At 38.5% G+C, this 17,507-nt stretch overlaps 1 protein-coding gene across 1 annotated transcript in view; it reads left to right on the forward strand.

Moving 5' to 3' along the window:
• Positions 1 to 822: 822 nt before the first annotated feature.
• The window catches only part of dnah10 (dynein axonemal heavy chain 10), a gene marked incomplete at its 5' end in the record, with an annotated part of 72,855 nt that continues 56,170 nt past the window's right edge, over positions 823 to 17,507 (forward strand). The window contains 13 exons of the mRNA XM_080428281.1: positions 823 to 1,048; positions 3,785 to 3,891; positions 5,217 to 5,325; positions 5,432 to 5,547; positions 7,267 to 7,492; positions 8,128 to 8,285; positions 9,812 to 10,042; positions 11,388 to 11,578; positions 12,947 to 13,145; positions 13,815 to 14,009; positions 14,604 to 14,774; positions 16,126 to 16,302; positions 17,026 to 17,196. Coding sequence (XP_080284407.1) covers positions 823 to 1,048; positions 3,785 to 3,891; positions 5,217 to 5,325; positions 5,432 to 5,547; positions 7,267 to 7,492; positions 8,128 to 8,285; positions 9,812 to 10,042; positions 11,388 to 11,578; positions 12,947 to 13,145; positions 13,815 to 14,009; positions 14,604 to 14,774; positions 16,126 to 16,302; positions 17,026 to 17,196 — 2,277 coding nt within the window. The remainder of the gene's footprint in view (positions 1,049 to 3,784; positions 3,892 to 5,216; positions 5,326 to 5,431; positions 5,548 to 7,266; positions 7,493 to 8,127; positions 8,286 to 9,811; positions 10,043 to 11,387; positions 11,579 to 12,946; positions 13,146 to 13,814; positions 14,010 to 14,603; positions 14,775 to 16,125; positions 16,303 to 17,025; positions 17,197 to 17,507) is intronic.

Raw genomic sequence — 17,507 nt, forward strand, 5'->3', positions numbered from 1 at the left:
AAAAATAGCAGATGTACAAGCTTGCATCACGGGTGAACTGGTTTTAGAGTATTTGGTATTGTACAGTATGGTCAAATTGGACAATATAGCTCTGTTTTCATCATGTGTATCAGGGGTACAGCCATGGGTGGGCCTGGGTGGGCCGTGGCCCACCTACATAGAAAATTGGCCCACCCAATCGATTTAGCAAAAAAATATATATATTTTTTAATTTTAAATGTTTTGATAATAAATCGGTAAAATAAGGCAAAGATAATAATTGAATAATAACCCTAACCTAACCCTATAACCCTAACTCTAAAACCGAAATAAAGTAGCCAAAAACTGAAAAAAGTATCACAATCCGCCCAAAAACTGAACATTTTCCCCCCGCATTGGGTCCCCCCCGGGGGCGCATCAGATGAATCTCGCCTAGGGCGCTGATCAGCCCAGAACCGGCCCCTGTCAACCATGGGGGTCCTTGAAATTAAAAAGGTTGAAAATCACTGCTAGAGCCGTAACAATCTTCTCTTATGGGGGTCCCTGGTATATATTTTCAAATGGGGGTCCGTGGGCTTATAAGTGTCAATTTGGTGGTCCTTGACATGAAAAGGTTTGAGTAGCCTACCACTGGTTCTAGGTGGACCAACTAACTTTACAGAAAAAGAAGCCCCAAATTCGCTTATAATAAGCCGACATGGCAACTCCTGGTTTCCACAGCAACACAAATGCACCACAAGTTGAACAACGGTTAACGGATGGGGCGGAATCTAATTATTATGTCTAATAGGACTTAACTTTTTCTGTTTAATTGACAAACCCAATGTAAAAGTGAGAGACAACATGGTCCACGACGATCTGCGGATAGAATGGATCCGACACAGAGTGTGTTCTGCTTTCTACCTGCCCGATCCTGCTTGTTTCGACGAGCTGCTCGTCCGAGGCGACGGAGAAGAGGAGCAGAAAATAACAGGGTTTTTAGATGATGTTACTGAGGAACCGGCGGCGTCCATCCTGCTGTTTTCCAGAGGCGTCAGAGAAGAACAGTTAGAAGTTAAGATTCCAATCGGTGAGTTTGTTGCTGAAGTGAAGAGAATGTCAGCTATCACACAACCTGTCAATATCCATAGCAGCATGGAGCGGTGGAAAAAGTACTCAATTATTTTTACTTAAGTAAAAGTATCACTATCACTGCTGCAGTGTAGAAATACTCTGTTACAAGTAAAAGTAGGGTATTCAAAATGTATTTGAGTAAAAGTACAAAAGTATTGGTATCAAAATGTACTAAAAGACCAAAAGTAAAAGTACTCATTGTGCAGAATGTCCCATTTCACAAGTTCAAAATGTATACAAAATAATTCGAAAATAGCCGATCTACAAGCTCATATGCGTCACATCGCGACTCATTGTGAGCTTTAGACCGTCTATTTTCAAATGGCAAAAATATAGGGTAGGCTATGTATGTTTTGTGATAATAATCTAAATCTGCAAAGAACTAGTAAGTAGTAACTAAAGTTTTCAAATAATTGTAGTGGAGTAAGCTACAATATTTGCCCCTGAGATGTAGTGGAGTAGAAGTAAAAGTATTGAGACTGGGAAATACTCCAGTAAAGTGAAAATTCCTCAAAAGTGTAAAGTAGGCCTACAGTACTTAAGTAAATGTACTTAGTTACTTTACACCATTGGCAGCATGTGAACAACTTTAAGCCTATACCCACCACACATCTGCATAGCAATAGCATAGGCTATCTAATCTATCGAAATAGGCAAGACAAGTAGTTGTTATACAAGTGTCACAAAAGCGTACCAAAAGTAAAAGTAGGCCTACTAAAATGTTTGAAAATAGCTGATCAAGCTCACAATTCAAATATGCTCCTCATTGACTTACATTGTATGGTGAAACAGCTCTCAAAGTCACTCTTTTAGCACATAAACGACCTAGCCCTAGAATGTCTGTGATCTTACATACATTTCATGTATTCCAAATACACAGTCATAGATCACCCTCGTCGACGCACTGGGTGCATTTCTCCTTTCCGACATGTCGCCTTTCCGACGTTGACGAACCCTATACCTAACCCTAACCCTAACCATAACCGCACGCGGAAGCCACTAGTCGGAGTGGTGAGATGTCGGAATGGAAGGAGCACCCCCGACGCACTGTGTAGTGACGATCTGCACGGCCGTAAAAGTTGGTAACCAAATGGACCCTTATAGTTCTTTAACTCTTGAGAGTGTAAAATGAAACCATTTCGTTTCATTTTACACTCTCAAGAGTAAAATTATTGTTAAACATCTGCATCACTTAATTTACAAGAAGTCTACACAATTAGAGAACGTTGAAGAATTGTTATATTGATCAACGTTTGCCTGTTATCTCTCCTATGGTACCAACATCATTCAATACAGCATGGAATATGTGGACAAAATATCGTATTCAACGATAACAAAATATTCTAGTTTTGGGTCTGAGAGGCTAAAATCTCATCAAATGGTGGTCCGTGGCTCAAATGCAGAATAAATAATGGACCTTGATATGACTGGCCACTTCTAGATAATTGTCCGCCGTGGTGCCCAAACTGTGGAATGAGCTTCCACCCCATGTTAGAGTGTCTCAAACCCTGCCTGTGTTTAAATCACGTTTGAAAACTCACTTGCACTCCTTGGCGTTCGAAAATTCAGACTGAAATTCAGACCTTCCCAGTGATACCAAGGTCAGGAATGCTGGTGGTTGACTGTCCAATTCTGCAAATAGGTCAAGAAGGATTGAGAGGCAGCCTGAACTGCTGGGAGTGTTGGCGCCAGCGGTGTAAAGTAACTAAGTGCATAACTCAAGCACTGTACTCAAGTACAATTTTGAGGTACTTTTACTTTACTGGAGTATTTCCAATTGTCTATACTTTTACTTCTACTCCACTACATCTCAGAGGCAAATATTGTTCTTTTACTCCATTACAATTATTCGAAAACTTTAGTTACTAGTTACTTTGCTGGTATAAATTATTACATTATAAAACATATATTAAACACTTAAGCCCTATTTTATACCGGCTATTTAAAAATAAACGATCTACAAGCTTGTAGATCTTCTATTTTCAAACACTTTAGTACTTTTACTTTTCGTCGCCTTGCTAAACTAATGGCCTATGTCATTTTTAAAAGTTTTTCAGGAAAAATAAAAAACTGATCCAAAACAAAACTATGTGATATTTCTTAATCATTACGAATTATGACTATTTAAATAGAAATAACACTGTCTGTCAGTTATGTAACATAAGAGATTTAAATAGGATTAAATCTGACTTAGGCCAAAAAGAAGAAAAAAATTGCCTAAATCAGTAAATAATTTCCCCAAACAAAACCATGTGACTTCACACTAGGGAGTTCAAGGCCATTATACTAAAAGGGGAGTGAACAGCAAGATCCTTTTCAATTAAGAGATGGGCGATTTTACCAGAGGTGGCCAGTGTCATGAGGAGCTGACTTAGGCAAAAATATAATTTTCCTCTAGGCCATTAGTTTAGCAAGGTGACGTTTTGGTACTTTAAGTACATTTTGATACCAATACTTTTGTACTTTTACTCAAGTAAATTTTGAATTTGGGACTTTTACTTACAGAGTAACAGAGTAGGCCTACTTCTACTTTGCAGTATTGATACTTTTACTTATGTAAAACATTTGAGTACTTTTTCCACCACTGGTTGGCGCAAGCTGTATAGAATTGCCCTGTATGTTGTCAAGTCATGCTTTATTTTGTGAGTGCACACATCGAAGCAGTATTAACTAAAATATTTTATAACCACAGAAAGGAAACAGAAGGAATCCTTCTCTAAATCCGGTGACAGCCCCCAGCCACAAGGTAGTGAAGGTGACACCCCAGATTCAGCGGAAAACTATGAGCCACCATCCTATGTAAGATTGAACTCAAATTTTAAGTCTTTATTTTTAGCAGCAATGTTTTTGTTTTTGTTTGTTTGTTTGTTTAATAGTTAAATATTATGGGGAGTATGTAGTTCACAGCCTGTAAAATCCAAAAGCCAGGGTATGTTTGATTTTTAAAGTGGATGTAATAGCCAAAGCCACATGCCAAACCCTACTGTTCTTGGTCTTTGTGGTCTTTACCACTTGAAATTATTTCATCACAATGTATTGTTAAAGGAGAGACTTTGTCCTTTTTCAACCTTATCTTCATACAATTGGCCCTCATTAATGCATTAATAATAATATAAATATATTTGAAATCTTGTTTGAAATGTCCAAACCTTTAGGCAGGTTTCTTAACCAGACACAGACTGAGTAGACAGAAATGGTACCAGGTTTCTTAACCAGACACAGACTGAGTAGACAGAAATGGTACCAGGTTTCTTAACCAGACACAGACTGAGTAGACAGAAATGGTAGCATCTTATAATGAGTATTAGTGAGTCAAGACCAATAACATGAACATGAGAATTGGTGAAGTGGTCCTTTAATAGAATTAGAAGTAGCCTACTTAAAATAGATGGATAGGCTCTTTAAGAAAGTTTTGTTTTGTTTTACCTTTAATATGTAACAGTATTGTTTCTGTATGTATCAGTTGAATTTGCTTACATGGTGATTAGGAGCTATACAGTTTTCTTACCGCATCGTTACGCATCCTATCATATAATTAAAAAATTCTAATTCTAATGTGCCTTCAGGATTCGCCAGAACGAACCAATAAATATGATATTTCTTTAAAGTACATCCGAGACGAGTGGCCGTGGATGAATAACCTACTGGAATGTGCATGCAATGCATTGTTAACAAGTGATCCAGGTGTTGTTCTAGTAGGGTTGATTTTGACAGCAAATTTTGATTTAGTTCTAGTCATAGTCTTTTGAATAAAATTCCATTTCGTTTTAGTAATATTTTAGTCGACTAAATCTACAGTTGATTTAGTCGACTAAAATGTATTTTGGACGTTGTGAGCTTGTAGATCTGCTATTTTCAGAGCGCAACACCCACGAGCAACCAAACATAAAATGTCTTTTAGACCTACTGGACCTCTTCTCCTCTCGTCCCTCACTAACATTTTAATCTAGTTTTTATTTGTTGATGAAATTGTCAACATATTTAGTCTTAGTTTTAGTCATCGTAGCTTAGTTTTTATTAAATTTTTCGTCTTAGTTTTAGTCGACGAAATCAACACTGTGTTCTAGTAAGGGAGAAGCATTCATAATAACTTGACTGTACAGTTTGTGTCTTTGTGTTTCCAGAGAACCGAGTTTCAAATGGTTTATCACAATGAGCTTTATGTAGCAGTGAACAATATCCCCGAGGGATTTGCGAAAGCCAGCATCTTCTACTTTCTCAGAAACACAAATGGTGAGTGAGCCCTTACTAGTGTAGATCAAAATGAAGTTTCCGCATTCATCATGTATGTCATGGTTGAAATAACTAATCAAGTGATTATTCTTTGTCTTCTGCCTAGAGGCAATTGTTGAACCTGTTGACATGAACGAGGCCAATGATCTGATGCTGAGGTTGATGGAGACCGGGATGCTGAATGGACGCCCCCTTGACTCGCTGATGGACATACTCAACCATGTACGTGTGTAGGAAACTCCACGACCATAAATATTTTTTAATTTGCAGAGTTGTAAAGTAACTAAGTACAGTACTGTGCTTAAGTACAAGTTTGAGGTTCTTCCAATTATTATTGTCTCCGCCAGGCCGAAAGGCATGGTGAGTATGTTTTGCACCCTGTCCGTCCGTCTGTGTGTGTGTCCGTCCGTGTGTCCATCTGTCTGTGAGCAGCTAATCTCCGGCACCGTTGGCCCGGACGTGGCGAAACTGTTCACACACACTCCTTGGATGCCAATTCAGAACCTCTGCCCCAATTTTTCACATGGGCCTGTTATAGCGCCACCAGGAGGCCGATTTGTGCAAAACCCATTTTTGGATAGAAAAACACTCCTACAGATTTTATCCAAACATCACGCAAATAGGTACACAGTATCTCTATGGTCATGGGATCAACACGGATCTGTCCGATTTTCCATATTCCATCCTGATTGGCTAAGGTTGTCTTCCAAAGTTTGCAGGATTGGTCCGTTTTGAACAAAATGCCTCAAATCATGAAGGCAGTTTGCGATTTCCGTGAAATTGTACAGTACATGCATATTCCCATTAGGCAGAGGAAGAAATACCACTTGACATTTTTCAAATCAGCCTCATGGTGGCGCTATAACAGGGCGATTTGTGTTTTTACCTATACCTGCACCGATCTGTGTAAAACTTTGTATGCGCACTCCCTAGAGGCCAAGGAAAAACCTTTACCCTGCATTTTTCACATCTGCCTTTTATAGCGCCACCAGGAGGCCGACTTTTTTGATATTACTCCTTCAGATTTTATCAAAATTTCACGCAAATCGGTACACATGATCTCTATATCTATCTATGTGATCAAGACGGATTTGTTTGATTTTTCATATTCCATCCTGGCTAAGATTGACATCTAAAGTTTGTAGGAGTGACCCGTTTGGAACAAAATGCCGCAAATCATGAACGCAGCGTCCGATTGCGTTGAAACCTTGCACACACATTCGCACTACCCTGAGGAACAAATGCCACCCTTTTAACATTGCCCTATTATAGCGCCACCAGGAGGCAGATTTTTGCAACACTTTTCTTTTTTATATTACTCCTACAATTTTATTCCTAAAGTCAAGATGGTTGGTATAGTCATCCTGATTGGCAAATTCCGAACATTGAACACCACAATAACCTACCTGACCTGGCGGAGACCTGTGCTCCGAGGAGCACTTTTTCTAGTTATAAGTATTTCCAATTTTCAATACTTTTACTTCTACTCTACTACTATCTCAGAAACAATGTTACACTTTTACTCTACTACAATTATTTGAAGTAACTTTGCAGATATAAATCATTACATTATAAATCATACATTAACCACTTTAGCCCTATTTTATACCCCTAGACTATTTGAAAATATCCGATCTACAAGCTCACAACGTGTCGCATCGCGACGCGTTGTGAGCTTGTAGATCTGCTATTTTCAAACATTTTAGTACTTTTACTTTTGGTACTTTAAGTACATTTTGATACCGATACTTTTGTACTTTTACTCAAGTGCATTTTTAATTCCGGACATTTACTTGTAACAGAGTACTTCTACATTGCAGTATTGATACTTTTACTTAAGTAAAACATTTGAGTACTTTATCCACCACTGTTCATTTGACAAATACTCAACATCCATGTTTCTTGTTCTGAATGTGCGTTCGTTCTGTCTGTCTCTCATAGGTATACATTCCCATGTTCTCCACCCACCAGTTGAAGATAACCGATGGAGGTTATCAGCTGGAATCAGGAGGATCCTCTCATGATGAGAGGGCTGGCGGGGGAGAGACGGAGGGCAAGGAGGACGGGCCTGCACGGTCCAGAGGAGCACTCACCATTCGTGACGAGTTGCTTAGTACCAATTACAGGTTCTTAAACTCCATCAACAGGACTCGCCAGCAGCTTGAGGGTGTGTTCGCACATTCAGTCTGCAAGGAATTGTGTCTATTTATGTATGTTCACAAGCACCAGTGGTGTAGTACATTTACTTAAGTACTGTACTTAAGTACAATTTTGAGGTATTTTTACTTTAGTGGAGTATTTCCAATTTTCAGTACTTTACTACTCCACTACATCTCAGAGGAAAATATTGTACTTTTACTCCACTACACTACTACACTTACCACTGAAAACATTAGTTACTTTTTAGATTTAAATGTTTATTACTAAAAATACATTAACCACTTAAGCTCTATATATATTTTGGCTATTTGAAAATAGACGATCTACAAGCTCACAATGCGTCGCATCGCGACGCATTGTGAGCTTGTAGATCGGCTATTTTCAAAAGATTTTTATACATTTGAAAACTTGTGAAAAGGGACATTCTGCGCAATGAGTGCTTTCTACTTTTGATACTTTAAGTACATTTTGATACCAATACTCTTGTACTTTTACTCAAGTAAATTTTGAATTCCAGCCTTTTTACTTGTAACAGAGTATTTCTACATTGCAGTACTGATACGTTTACGCAAGTAAAACATTTGAGTACTTTTTCCACCACTGACAAGCACCCATTTTAATGGTGCACATCTCCCTTTGCAGGTGAGATTAAGCTACACATCCCTGAAGTGGATCTGCAGCCAGACGTGGACATGCTACTGTCCGTCCAAGAACTGGTCATTGAGCTGGAGCTCTCTGTGATGAGCTGGCAGGCTCAGATTACTATCGTCATCGAGGAGCAGCAGAAGAAGAAGCCACAGGTTAGAAAGTCCTCTTATAGGCTCTATGCACAGCAGCCATATTGGAAAGAAATTGGGCCTCTTCTTACTTCCTTCACAGGTGTTACCAATGGTACGAATGAAGGCTCTGTTCCATTTAGTGTAAACAGTGGTTCTCAAAACTTAATTTCAAGGACCTCCATAACTCTGAGAGTGTACAAATGGAACCAAATGGACCCGTTCCATTATACACTCTCAGAGTTGCACACCCATACTGGGTGCATCCACACATAAGATGCAAGTTGACGCTAGTTGTCGCAAGCCATTGTTCCGGTTCCGGCCATTTCTGGCCGTTACTCAAGGAAGAGCGGAATCCGGATATGCGCTTCAGACACGCATCGGGACGGTCTTTCCTATAACATGGGAGTGGATGGGACCATTTGGAACCGCCTCAAGGAACCCTGAGAATGTTTCCAGTGAGCCAACATGCACACTATCAGCACCCTGACTCTGTTTGACCAGAATGGAACAGAGCCTTCATTAGTATCATTGGTAACACCTGTGAAGGAAGTAAGGCAGAGGCCCAAATTCTTTCGAACATGGCTACTGTGCATAGAGCCTATTGACTTCATTTGTTATGAGTTAGAATAATCCAACAGTTTTTGTGCTAATGACCAAATCAAGCCATTTGTAACATTAAATCCATTAAGCCAGGGAACGCATCTGTGTCATTTTAAGATTTGTTTGTCTATTTCTGGGGAAAAAAATGAAAATGTGTTATAGATATACAGTATATGTTTTTTTAAGCGAACATTTTGAACTCCGATCTGTGCATCTGGGGGTCCCTGGAACAACATATTTTGAGATGGGGGTCCGCGGCCAAATACATATCATTTTGGGGGTCCTTGACATACAAAAGTTGGAGCACCACTGATATAGCAACATACTGTTAGGATTTAGAAATCTTTTTTAGATAAGTATGGCCGCGGACCCCCATCTCAAAGGGTTTTGTTCCAGGGACCCCCATGAAGCAAAGATTTGAGTTGCAAATGTTTGCTTTAAAAAATATATATTCAAAGATTTGCAAATTTTTTGAAGATTTAAAAAAAAATAGCAGATCTACAAGCGTTGTTCAAAGTGCTGTACTTAAGTAATTTTTTTAGGTACTTTTACTTTACTGGAGTATTTCCAATTGCCTATACTTTTACTTCTACTCCACTACATCTCAGAGGCAAATATTGTACTTTTACTCCACTAGAATTATTTGAAAACTTTAGTTACTAGTTACTTTGCAGATATAAATTATTACATTATAAAACATACATTAAACACTTTAGCCCTAATTTATACCTAGGCTATTTGAAAATAGCCGATCTACAAGCTCACAACGCGTCGCATCGCAACGCGTTGTGAGCTTGTAGATCGGCTATTTTCAAACATTTTAGTACTTTTACTTTTGGTACTTTAAGTACATTTTGATACCAATACTTTTGTACTTTTACTCAAGTATATTTTGAATTCCGGACTTTTACTTGTAACGTGTACTCCGTGTACTTGCTACATTGCAGAATCCCGGCCCGTTGGCAGAGATAGAGTTTTGGCGGGAGCGTACTGCTGCCCTGAGCGCAGTGAGCGAGCAGCTCAAAGTGCCCGCGGTGAGGAAGGTGCTGGAGGTGATGACCAGAGCGGACGCTGTCATCGTCCAGAACCTGGAGCTGGCCGTGGCCGAGCTCACCAAGCATTACGTGGAGTCGGCGGAGAACGTGCGCTTCCTCAGCACGCTGGAGAGACACCTCAAGGTAAGCGATCATCACTAATGCTCAGTGGTGGAAAAAGTACTCGCATGTTTTACTTAAGTAAAAGTACCAATACCGCAATGTAGAAAGTACTCCGTTACAAGTAAAAGTCCGGAATTCAAAATTCACTTGAGTAAAAGTACAAAAGTATTGGTATCAAAATGTACTTAAAGTACCAAAAGTAAAAGAACTAAAATGTTTGAAAATAGCCGATCTACAAGCTCACAACGCGTCGCATCGCGTTGTGAGCTTGTAGATCGGCTATTTTCAAATAGCCTATAGGTATAAAATAGGGCTGAAGTAGTTAATGTGTGTTTTATAATGTAATAATTTATATAACTGCAAAGTAACCAGAACTAAAGTTTTCAAATAATTGTAGTGGAGTAAAAATACAATATTTTCCTCTGAGATTTAGTGTAGTAGAAGTAAAAGTATTGGAAATTGGAAAAAAGTTAAGTACTATTGCCTCAGAATTGTGCTTATGTACAGTACTTAAGTAAATGTACTTAGTAACTTTCCACCACTGCTCAAGGTAAGCAATCATCACTAATGCTTTCCAACCAGTGTTGATTTCGTCGACTAAAACTATGGCGAAAAATGTTTGTCGACTATCTTTTCTCACTGACGAAAACTAAATAAAAACTAAGCTATGATGACAAGTCATCATGGGTGCGCACTGGTGTCACAGACAGAAAATAGCTGATCTACAAGCTCACAACGCGACACGTTGTGAGCTTGAAGATCAGCTAGTTTCGGCACGCAGCTAAGTGAAAATCTGCCATTTCGATGGCATCACAGCCCTCCAAAAATACATTTTAGTCGACTAAAATCTTCTGATATTCAGTCAAATAAAACTAGACTAAAAGTAAAACATTTCAGATGACAAAAATATGACTAAAACTAAACAGAATTTTATACAAAAGACTATGACTAAAAACAAAATCTAAATTTGCTGTCAAAATCAACACTATTTCCAACAATGGAACTGTTTATATATGTTTATACTAGATGCAGTATTGTTGAATCTCAGGGGAGAATATAACTTAATCTGTTCTAGAACAATGATAGGTTCTTACAGCGATTTCACACAACAAAGTATATTAACACTTATATATATATAAGTATATATATTTACTTTTTAGCTTGTTTCCCACGCTACACCTATTCATTAAAAAAATTATCTTAAATATGATGGACCTTTTAAATATTATTTAAACATACCTTTGATACATTTAACAATGGTTTTAATTATGCAACGGACCACTAGTGATCCGTGGACCACTGGTTGAGAAACAGCGCTTTGCAGCCCCACTCTGGTGACCACAGAATTAAACGTTCCCTGTTTTAGAACCTGGCAACCGGAGTTGACTTTGGCGTCATCTTGGACACTATTCCTCCGATGATGAATGGCCTTCGATTGGTGTGGATTCTCTCCAGCCACTACAACACGGACGAGCGCATGATACCTCTCATGGAGCGCATTGCCTGGGAGCTGTCTGAGCGCGTGGCTCGCGTTGTCAATGTCCGTGTGCTGTTTAAGTAAGTGGCCTTAACATTAGGCCTGTCACAATTACTACATAATCGCCTGATCGCAATTATTTGAGATAATTGCAATTAAAGGTAGGGTAAGTGATTTACTTTGGTTAAAATAAGTGTTAAATAGCTCTATATTCTGATAGTACTCATTTCTATAGAGTGTTTGTTCAGTAAAAGGAGTCTCCCATGTCTCTCCAGCTCTTTATTAAACAGAAAATGCATTTTCTGCAATGCAAAGTGCTCTCTCCTGATTGGATTGGCTTAACCTGAAAATGTATTATATTCTGTTTTACTAAAGAGCTGGAGAAAGCCCTGTGACCGAACAAATGCCCTTTAGCAATGATTACTATCAGAATATAGTACCTTTTTAACAAAATAAAATAAATATATATATCACTTACCCTACCTTTAATAATAATTGCATTATCGTCATAATCGTTTCCATGTTGAAAAAAGTTCATACATTTTAAAACATATAAAAAAATAGTGGAAATAGCAGATACACAAGCTCACAATGCGTAATGCGTCACGATGTGAGCTTGTAGATCGGCTATTTCCACGAAAAACAATACATTATTTATTTTTATTATTTTATATTTATATGTATATAATATAATTTTATATATTATACATATTGGTATCAGTCATTTCTTTGTGTATTTAAGTTTTTGTCATATCTGTTTGTTTACAAAGTCTAAAAGCCACTTAAAATGTCATAACCGTGACAGCCCTATTAACATTTGCCTCTGAAATATTATACTGGAGCTTCAGGTATTAGGATGTAGTTTCATATCTCATTGCAATGCGAACATTGGTGGAAAAAGTACTCAGATATTTTACTTAAGTGAAAGTAGCAATACCACAATATAAAAATACTCTGTTACAAGTAAAAGGCCTGTGTTCAAAATGTTACTTGAGTAAAAGTACAACAGTATTGGCATCCAAATATACTTAAAGTACAAAAAGTAAAAGTACTAAAATGTTTGAAAATAGCAGATCTACAAGCTCACAGCACGTCACGATGCAACGCGTTGTGAGCTTGTAGATCGGCTATTTTCAAATAGCCTAGGTATAAAATAAGGATAAAGTGGTTAATGTGTGTTTCGTAACATCATAATTTATATCTGAAAAGTAACTAGTAACTAAAGTTTTCAAATGATTGTAGTGGAGTAAAAGTACAATATTTGCCTCTGAGATGTAGTGGAGTTACAGTAGACGTAAAAATATTGGAAATTAGAAATACTCAAGTAAAGTACAAATACCTAAAAATTGTACCTAAGTACAGTACTTAAGTAAATGTACTTAGTTACTTTCCACCACTGTATGCGATTATTCATCCAGCAGCTAATCGATGTTTGGTTCTGTACACAGAGATAAGAGGGAGGTGGCAAAAGCCAAGGTACAGGATGGTAAACGGGTGTTGGACCAGTGGAAAGCATGCTACTTTGAGATGCGCGCCAAGATCGAGACCACTGCCAGGGATCCCCGCTGGGAGTTTGACCGCAAGAGGTTGTTTGAGAAGACCGATTATATGGCTTCAATCTGCCAGGATCTCTACAATGTCCTGCAGGTCAGTAGACAAAAACACACCTAACAAACACTGACCTCATACTGTATATCAGTGGTTCTCAAACTTTTTCATGTCAAGGACCCCCAAAATAATATGTATTTGGCCGCGGACCCCCATCTCAAAATATGTTGTTCCAGGGACCCCCAGAAGCAATAGCAACGCATACTGTGTCATTATAGATTGATTTGGCTATTAAAAAATAGCAGATCTACAAGCTCATACGAGCTTGTAGATCTGCTATCTCTGGGGGAAAAAATCTTGAAAATGTGTGCAAATCTTTGAATATATATATTACATACACTGTTAACTCAAATCTTTGCTTCTGGGGGTCCCTTGAACAAAATGGTTTGAGATGGGGGTCCGTGGCTAAATATATATAATTTTGGGGGTCCTTGATGAAAAAGTTTGAGAACCACTGATGTAACATGCGTGGATTTTTTTTTTACTGTCAGGATTTAGAAGACATTGGATTGTAGAATCCCCAGAAGAAAAGATTTGAGTTAAAAATGTTCGCTTTAAAAATATGTATTCAAAGATTTGCCCACAATCTTAAAAATAAAATAAATGCCAAAGTATAAAATAATGGTTAAAGTGCGTTCCCGGTTTTAATGGGTTAAACACCACAAGACATGTCATGATAACCGGTTTCCCTCAACCTTGTGCTTGCAGACTCTGGAGGAGTTCTATAATATCTTCGGTTCAGAGCTGAAAGCAGTGACAGGCGATCCGAAGCGCATTGACGACGTGCTGCGCTGGGTGGACAGCCTGGTTGTGCCCATTGAGGAGGTCAACTTTGACCTGTTCAGCATTTGCAAGATGAGCAGCTGGAAAATGATCATGTACGACTTCAAGAATAAGGTTCAGGTGAGCTCAGGACACGTAGAGAGCTGTGTTGATTTTGACAGCAAATTCTGATTTAGTTTTAGTCATCTGAAATGTTTTAGTTTTTGTCTAGCTTTAGTCGACTAAATATCATAAGATTTTAGTCGACTAAATATCATAAGATTTTAGTCGACTAAGTCTACAGTTGATTTAGTCGACTAAAATGTATTTTGGCGATGCCTTGATGGCGTCGTAATGGCTGATTTTACACTTGGTCGCATTCTGAAACGCGTTGCGTGCGAGCTTGTAGATCTGCTATTTTCAGAGCACAACACCCGAGCGCAACCAAACATAAAATGACTTGTGTTTTAGTTCTACTGGATCTCTTCTCCACTAGTCCCTCACTAACATTTTAGTCTAGTTTTTATTTGTTGATGAAATTGTCAATATAATTAGTATTAATTTTTATTTCGTTTTTATTTAGTTTTCATCAGTGTAAAAAGGTCAACGGACATTTTTCGTCGTAGTTTTAGTCGACGAAATCAACACTGGTAGAGAGCATTTAAAAATGTCCTGCTTCCCTCTTCATCTATCTTTTCTGATTCATTCATTCCTTTGTTGAAACTCTTGTTTTAGGCTATTGAAGGAGAGGCCATTAACTTCATTGACCAGTCTTTCAAGACATTGCGATCTGCAGCTGCTGCCTTCGACATGCTGCTGAGGTTCAAACACATCCGCTCCAGAGAGGCCATCAACAACCAAATGATGAAGAAGTTTAATGACATCCTGGCTCAGTACTGCAAAGAGGTAGCTTATGAGTTTGACCCATTAAGACAGGGGAAAGCATCTGTCATTTTAGAGTTTAACCCCTTTAACCATTAATTTTCATTGCGCGGCACGAGTGCTGCGCTATGAAAATGAAATGAAAATGAAATGAAAATGAAATGAAAATAAAATGAAAATGAAAATGAAAATGAAAATGAAAATGAAAATGAAAATGAAATGAAAATGAAATGAAAATGAAATGAAAATGAAATGAAATGTGTGCAAATCTTCTGTAAATCTGTAAATGTATATTTTTTAAAGGGAACATTTGAACTCAAATCTTTGCTTTACTAAATATCTCAAAAATATTTAGTTCCAGGGACTAAATATTTTGAGATGGGGGGTCCGCGGCCAAAGACATATAATTTTGGGGGTCCTTGACATGAAAAAGATTGCACCACTGATATTATAGCAACATAGGTTTTTCAGAAAACTGTTAGGATTTAGAAGACATTTGTAGAATCGGCCTCAGGTCTTAAAGGGGAAATCCACCCATTTTCAATATTTAACTATGTCATTAATATAGCATAAAGGAGTTGTGTGGAAATAAGAAAAAATTTAAAAAAAAAATAACATTGCAAAAAAATTTAACATTGCAAAAAAATTAACATTGCAAATTACACTGTGATGACTCATCATGGTGTAATTTGCAATGTTAATTTTTTTGCAATGTTAAATTTTTTTGCAATGTTAATTTTTTTTTTAATTTTTTCTTATTTCCACACAACTCCTTTATGCTATATTAATGACATAGTTAAATATTGAAAATGGGTGGATTTCCCCTTTAAAGGGTTAACTCACTACACCAGTGATTCTCTCTTTTTCATGTCAAGGACCCCCAAAATGATATGTATTTGGCCACGGACCCCCATATCAAAATATTTAGTTCCAGGGACCCCCAGAAGCAAAGATTTGTGTTACAAATGTTCGCCTTAAAATATATATAGATTTGCGATTTTTCAAAAATCTACAAGCTCATGGCGCGGCACTCGGTGCCTCGCTATGAGCTTGTAGATCTGCTATTTTTGAATAGCCCTAGTATACAATATGGATAAAGGGGTTAAAATGATTGTGAAGCTTTATTAACTAATTTTGCCGGGGACCCCCTGGTACCCCCCAAGTACCCCTGGGGGTCCCCGGACCCCCCTTTGAGAACCAGTGCACTACACAAATGCAACGTGTCACTGGTGTCAATAACAAATGAGTTTGACTTCTACAGGTGGAACGGAATAATGATTTTTGTCCTCCATATTTTAGGTATATATTATCATGGTATTGCGCCACATTGTAATGTAAACGCTAGAAGCGTCCTCCTCTCTCAATTGGATCGCAGGTAGACGGCATGAACGAGATCTTTGAGGTGAACAAGGACAAACCTCCGCTGATTAAGAACCAGCCTCCTGTGGCCGGGGGCATCTACTGGGAGCGTTCTCTCCTCCACCGCATCAAACACACCATGTCTCGCTTTCTGGAGGTGCCGGAGATGCTGGAGAGTGAGCAGGGCAAAGAGGTCAGAGCAGCTCCTATACACACCACACCACCGTAGAATCATTTGATCTGAAAGTGGGATACTTTGGCGGCTATTCAAAAAATTGCAGATCTACAAGCTCATAGCGTGTCACTTTGTGCCGCGCTATGTAGATCTGCTGTTTTTGAACAAAGAATTAATTCCAATGTGAGAGTGTATATATCAATATATCAACCAATAACTCATACTAAATATCACCAACGTTTTAGAAACGGGGACAAACCGCAACCACCTTTACAAGCACCTTCACAGAAAAAACAAGGGCAATGTCGCTTACAATAAGCAGACATGGCAACCAAACATGACCCTTTGTTACCAAACACGCCCCCTTTCCACAGCCACGCCCCCACTGTATATATATATGAACAGAAGTGCACGCCCACAATTCAGTCTAAACACATCCCACAAATGGACAGGGTGTTTCTTAGAGTGTTACACACACTCTCAAAAACCATTGAACATTTCTGCAAATCTTTGAAAATATTTTAACAGCGAACATTTTTAACTCAAATCTTTGCTTCTGGTGGTCCCTGGTACAAAATATTTTTGAGATGGGGGTTGGGGGGGGGGGGGGGGTCCGCAGCCAAATACATATCATTCCGGGGGTCCATGAGTTTGAGAACCACTGCAGTAGATCATCATCCAGTGAAACATTTGGACCATGAAATGTTTTGTGAAGCAGCTTTAACTTTTCTTCTTACTCAGGCTAAGGCCAAATATCTGGGAGTGGGGATGCGCATGAGGGACTACGAGGTGAAGGAGTACGAGCGCTGGCGAGAAGAGACTGAGCAGAGCCTGCCCGTGCTGATGAAGAGAAACCTGCTGGTCATGGAGACCAGTATGGGCATTGTCACTGGAAGCCAAGCCCGCACTGAGGTTGTCTCCACCTCCCGCACTTAAAGGGATATTTCACTTTCAAACTAATTTTGTGGTCATTTTATCATCTACTCAGGCTCTTGGGAGCACCCCGGACAGTTTTAAGTTGCTTGATTCAGTATTTAGATATTTGATATTCATTTTATCAGACACGCCCCCTTCCTATACAAACCCATTGAAACTTCAAACTAACCATGCTAGATTCATCAGAAACACCCGTCCTTGTTTCTGGTGACTGATATTGTCCTTCTAATACGTGAGGGGGCCGTGTTTTTTCAATTATATATATATATATATATATATATTTTTTT

Source organism: Gymnoscopelus braueri (genome assembly GCF_963280865.1).
Source record: "Gymnoscopelus braueri genome assembly, chromosome: 5".
NCBI lineage: Eukaryota > Metazoa > Chordata > Actinopteri > Myctophiformes > Myctophidae > Gymnoscopelus > Gymnoscopelus braueri.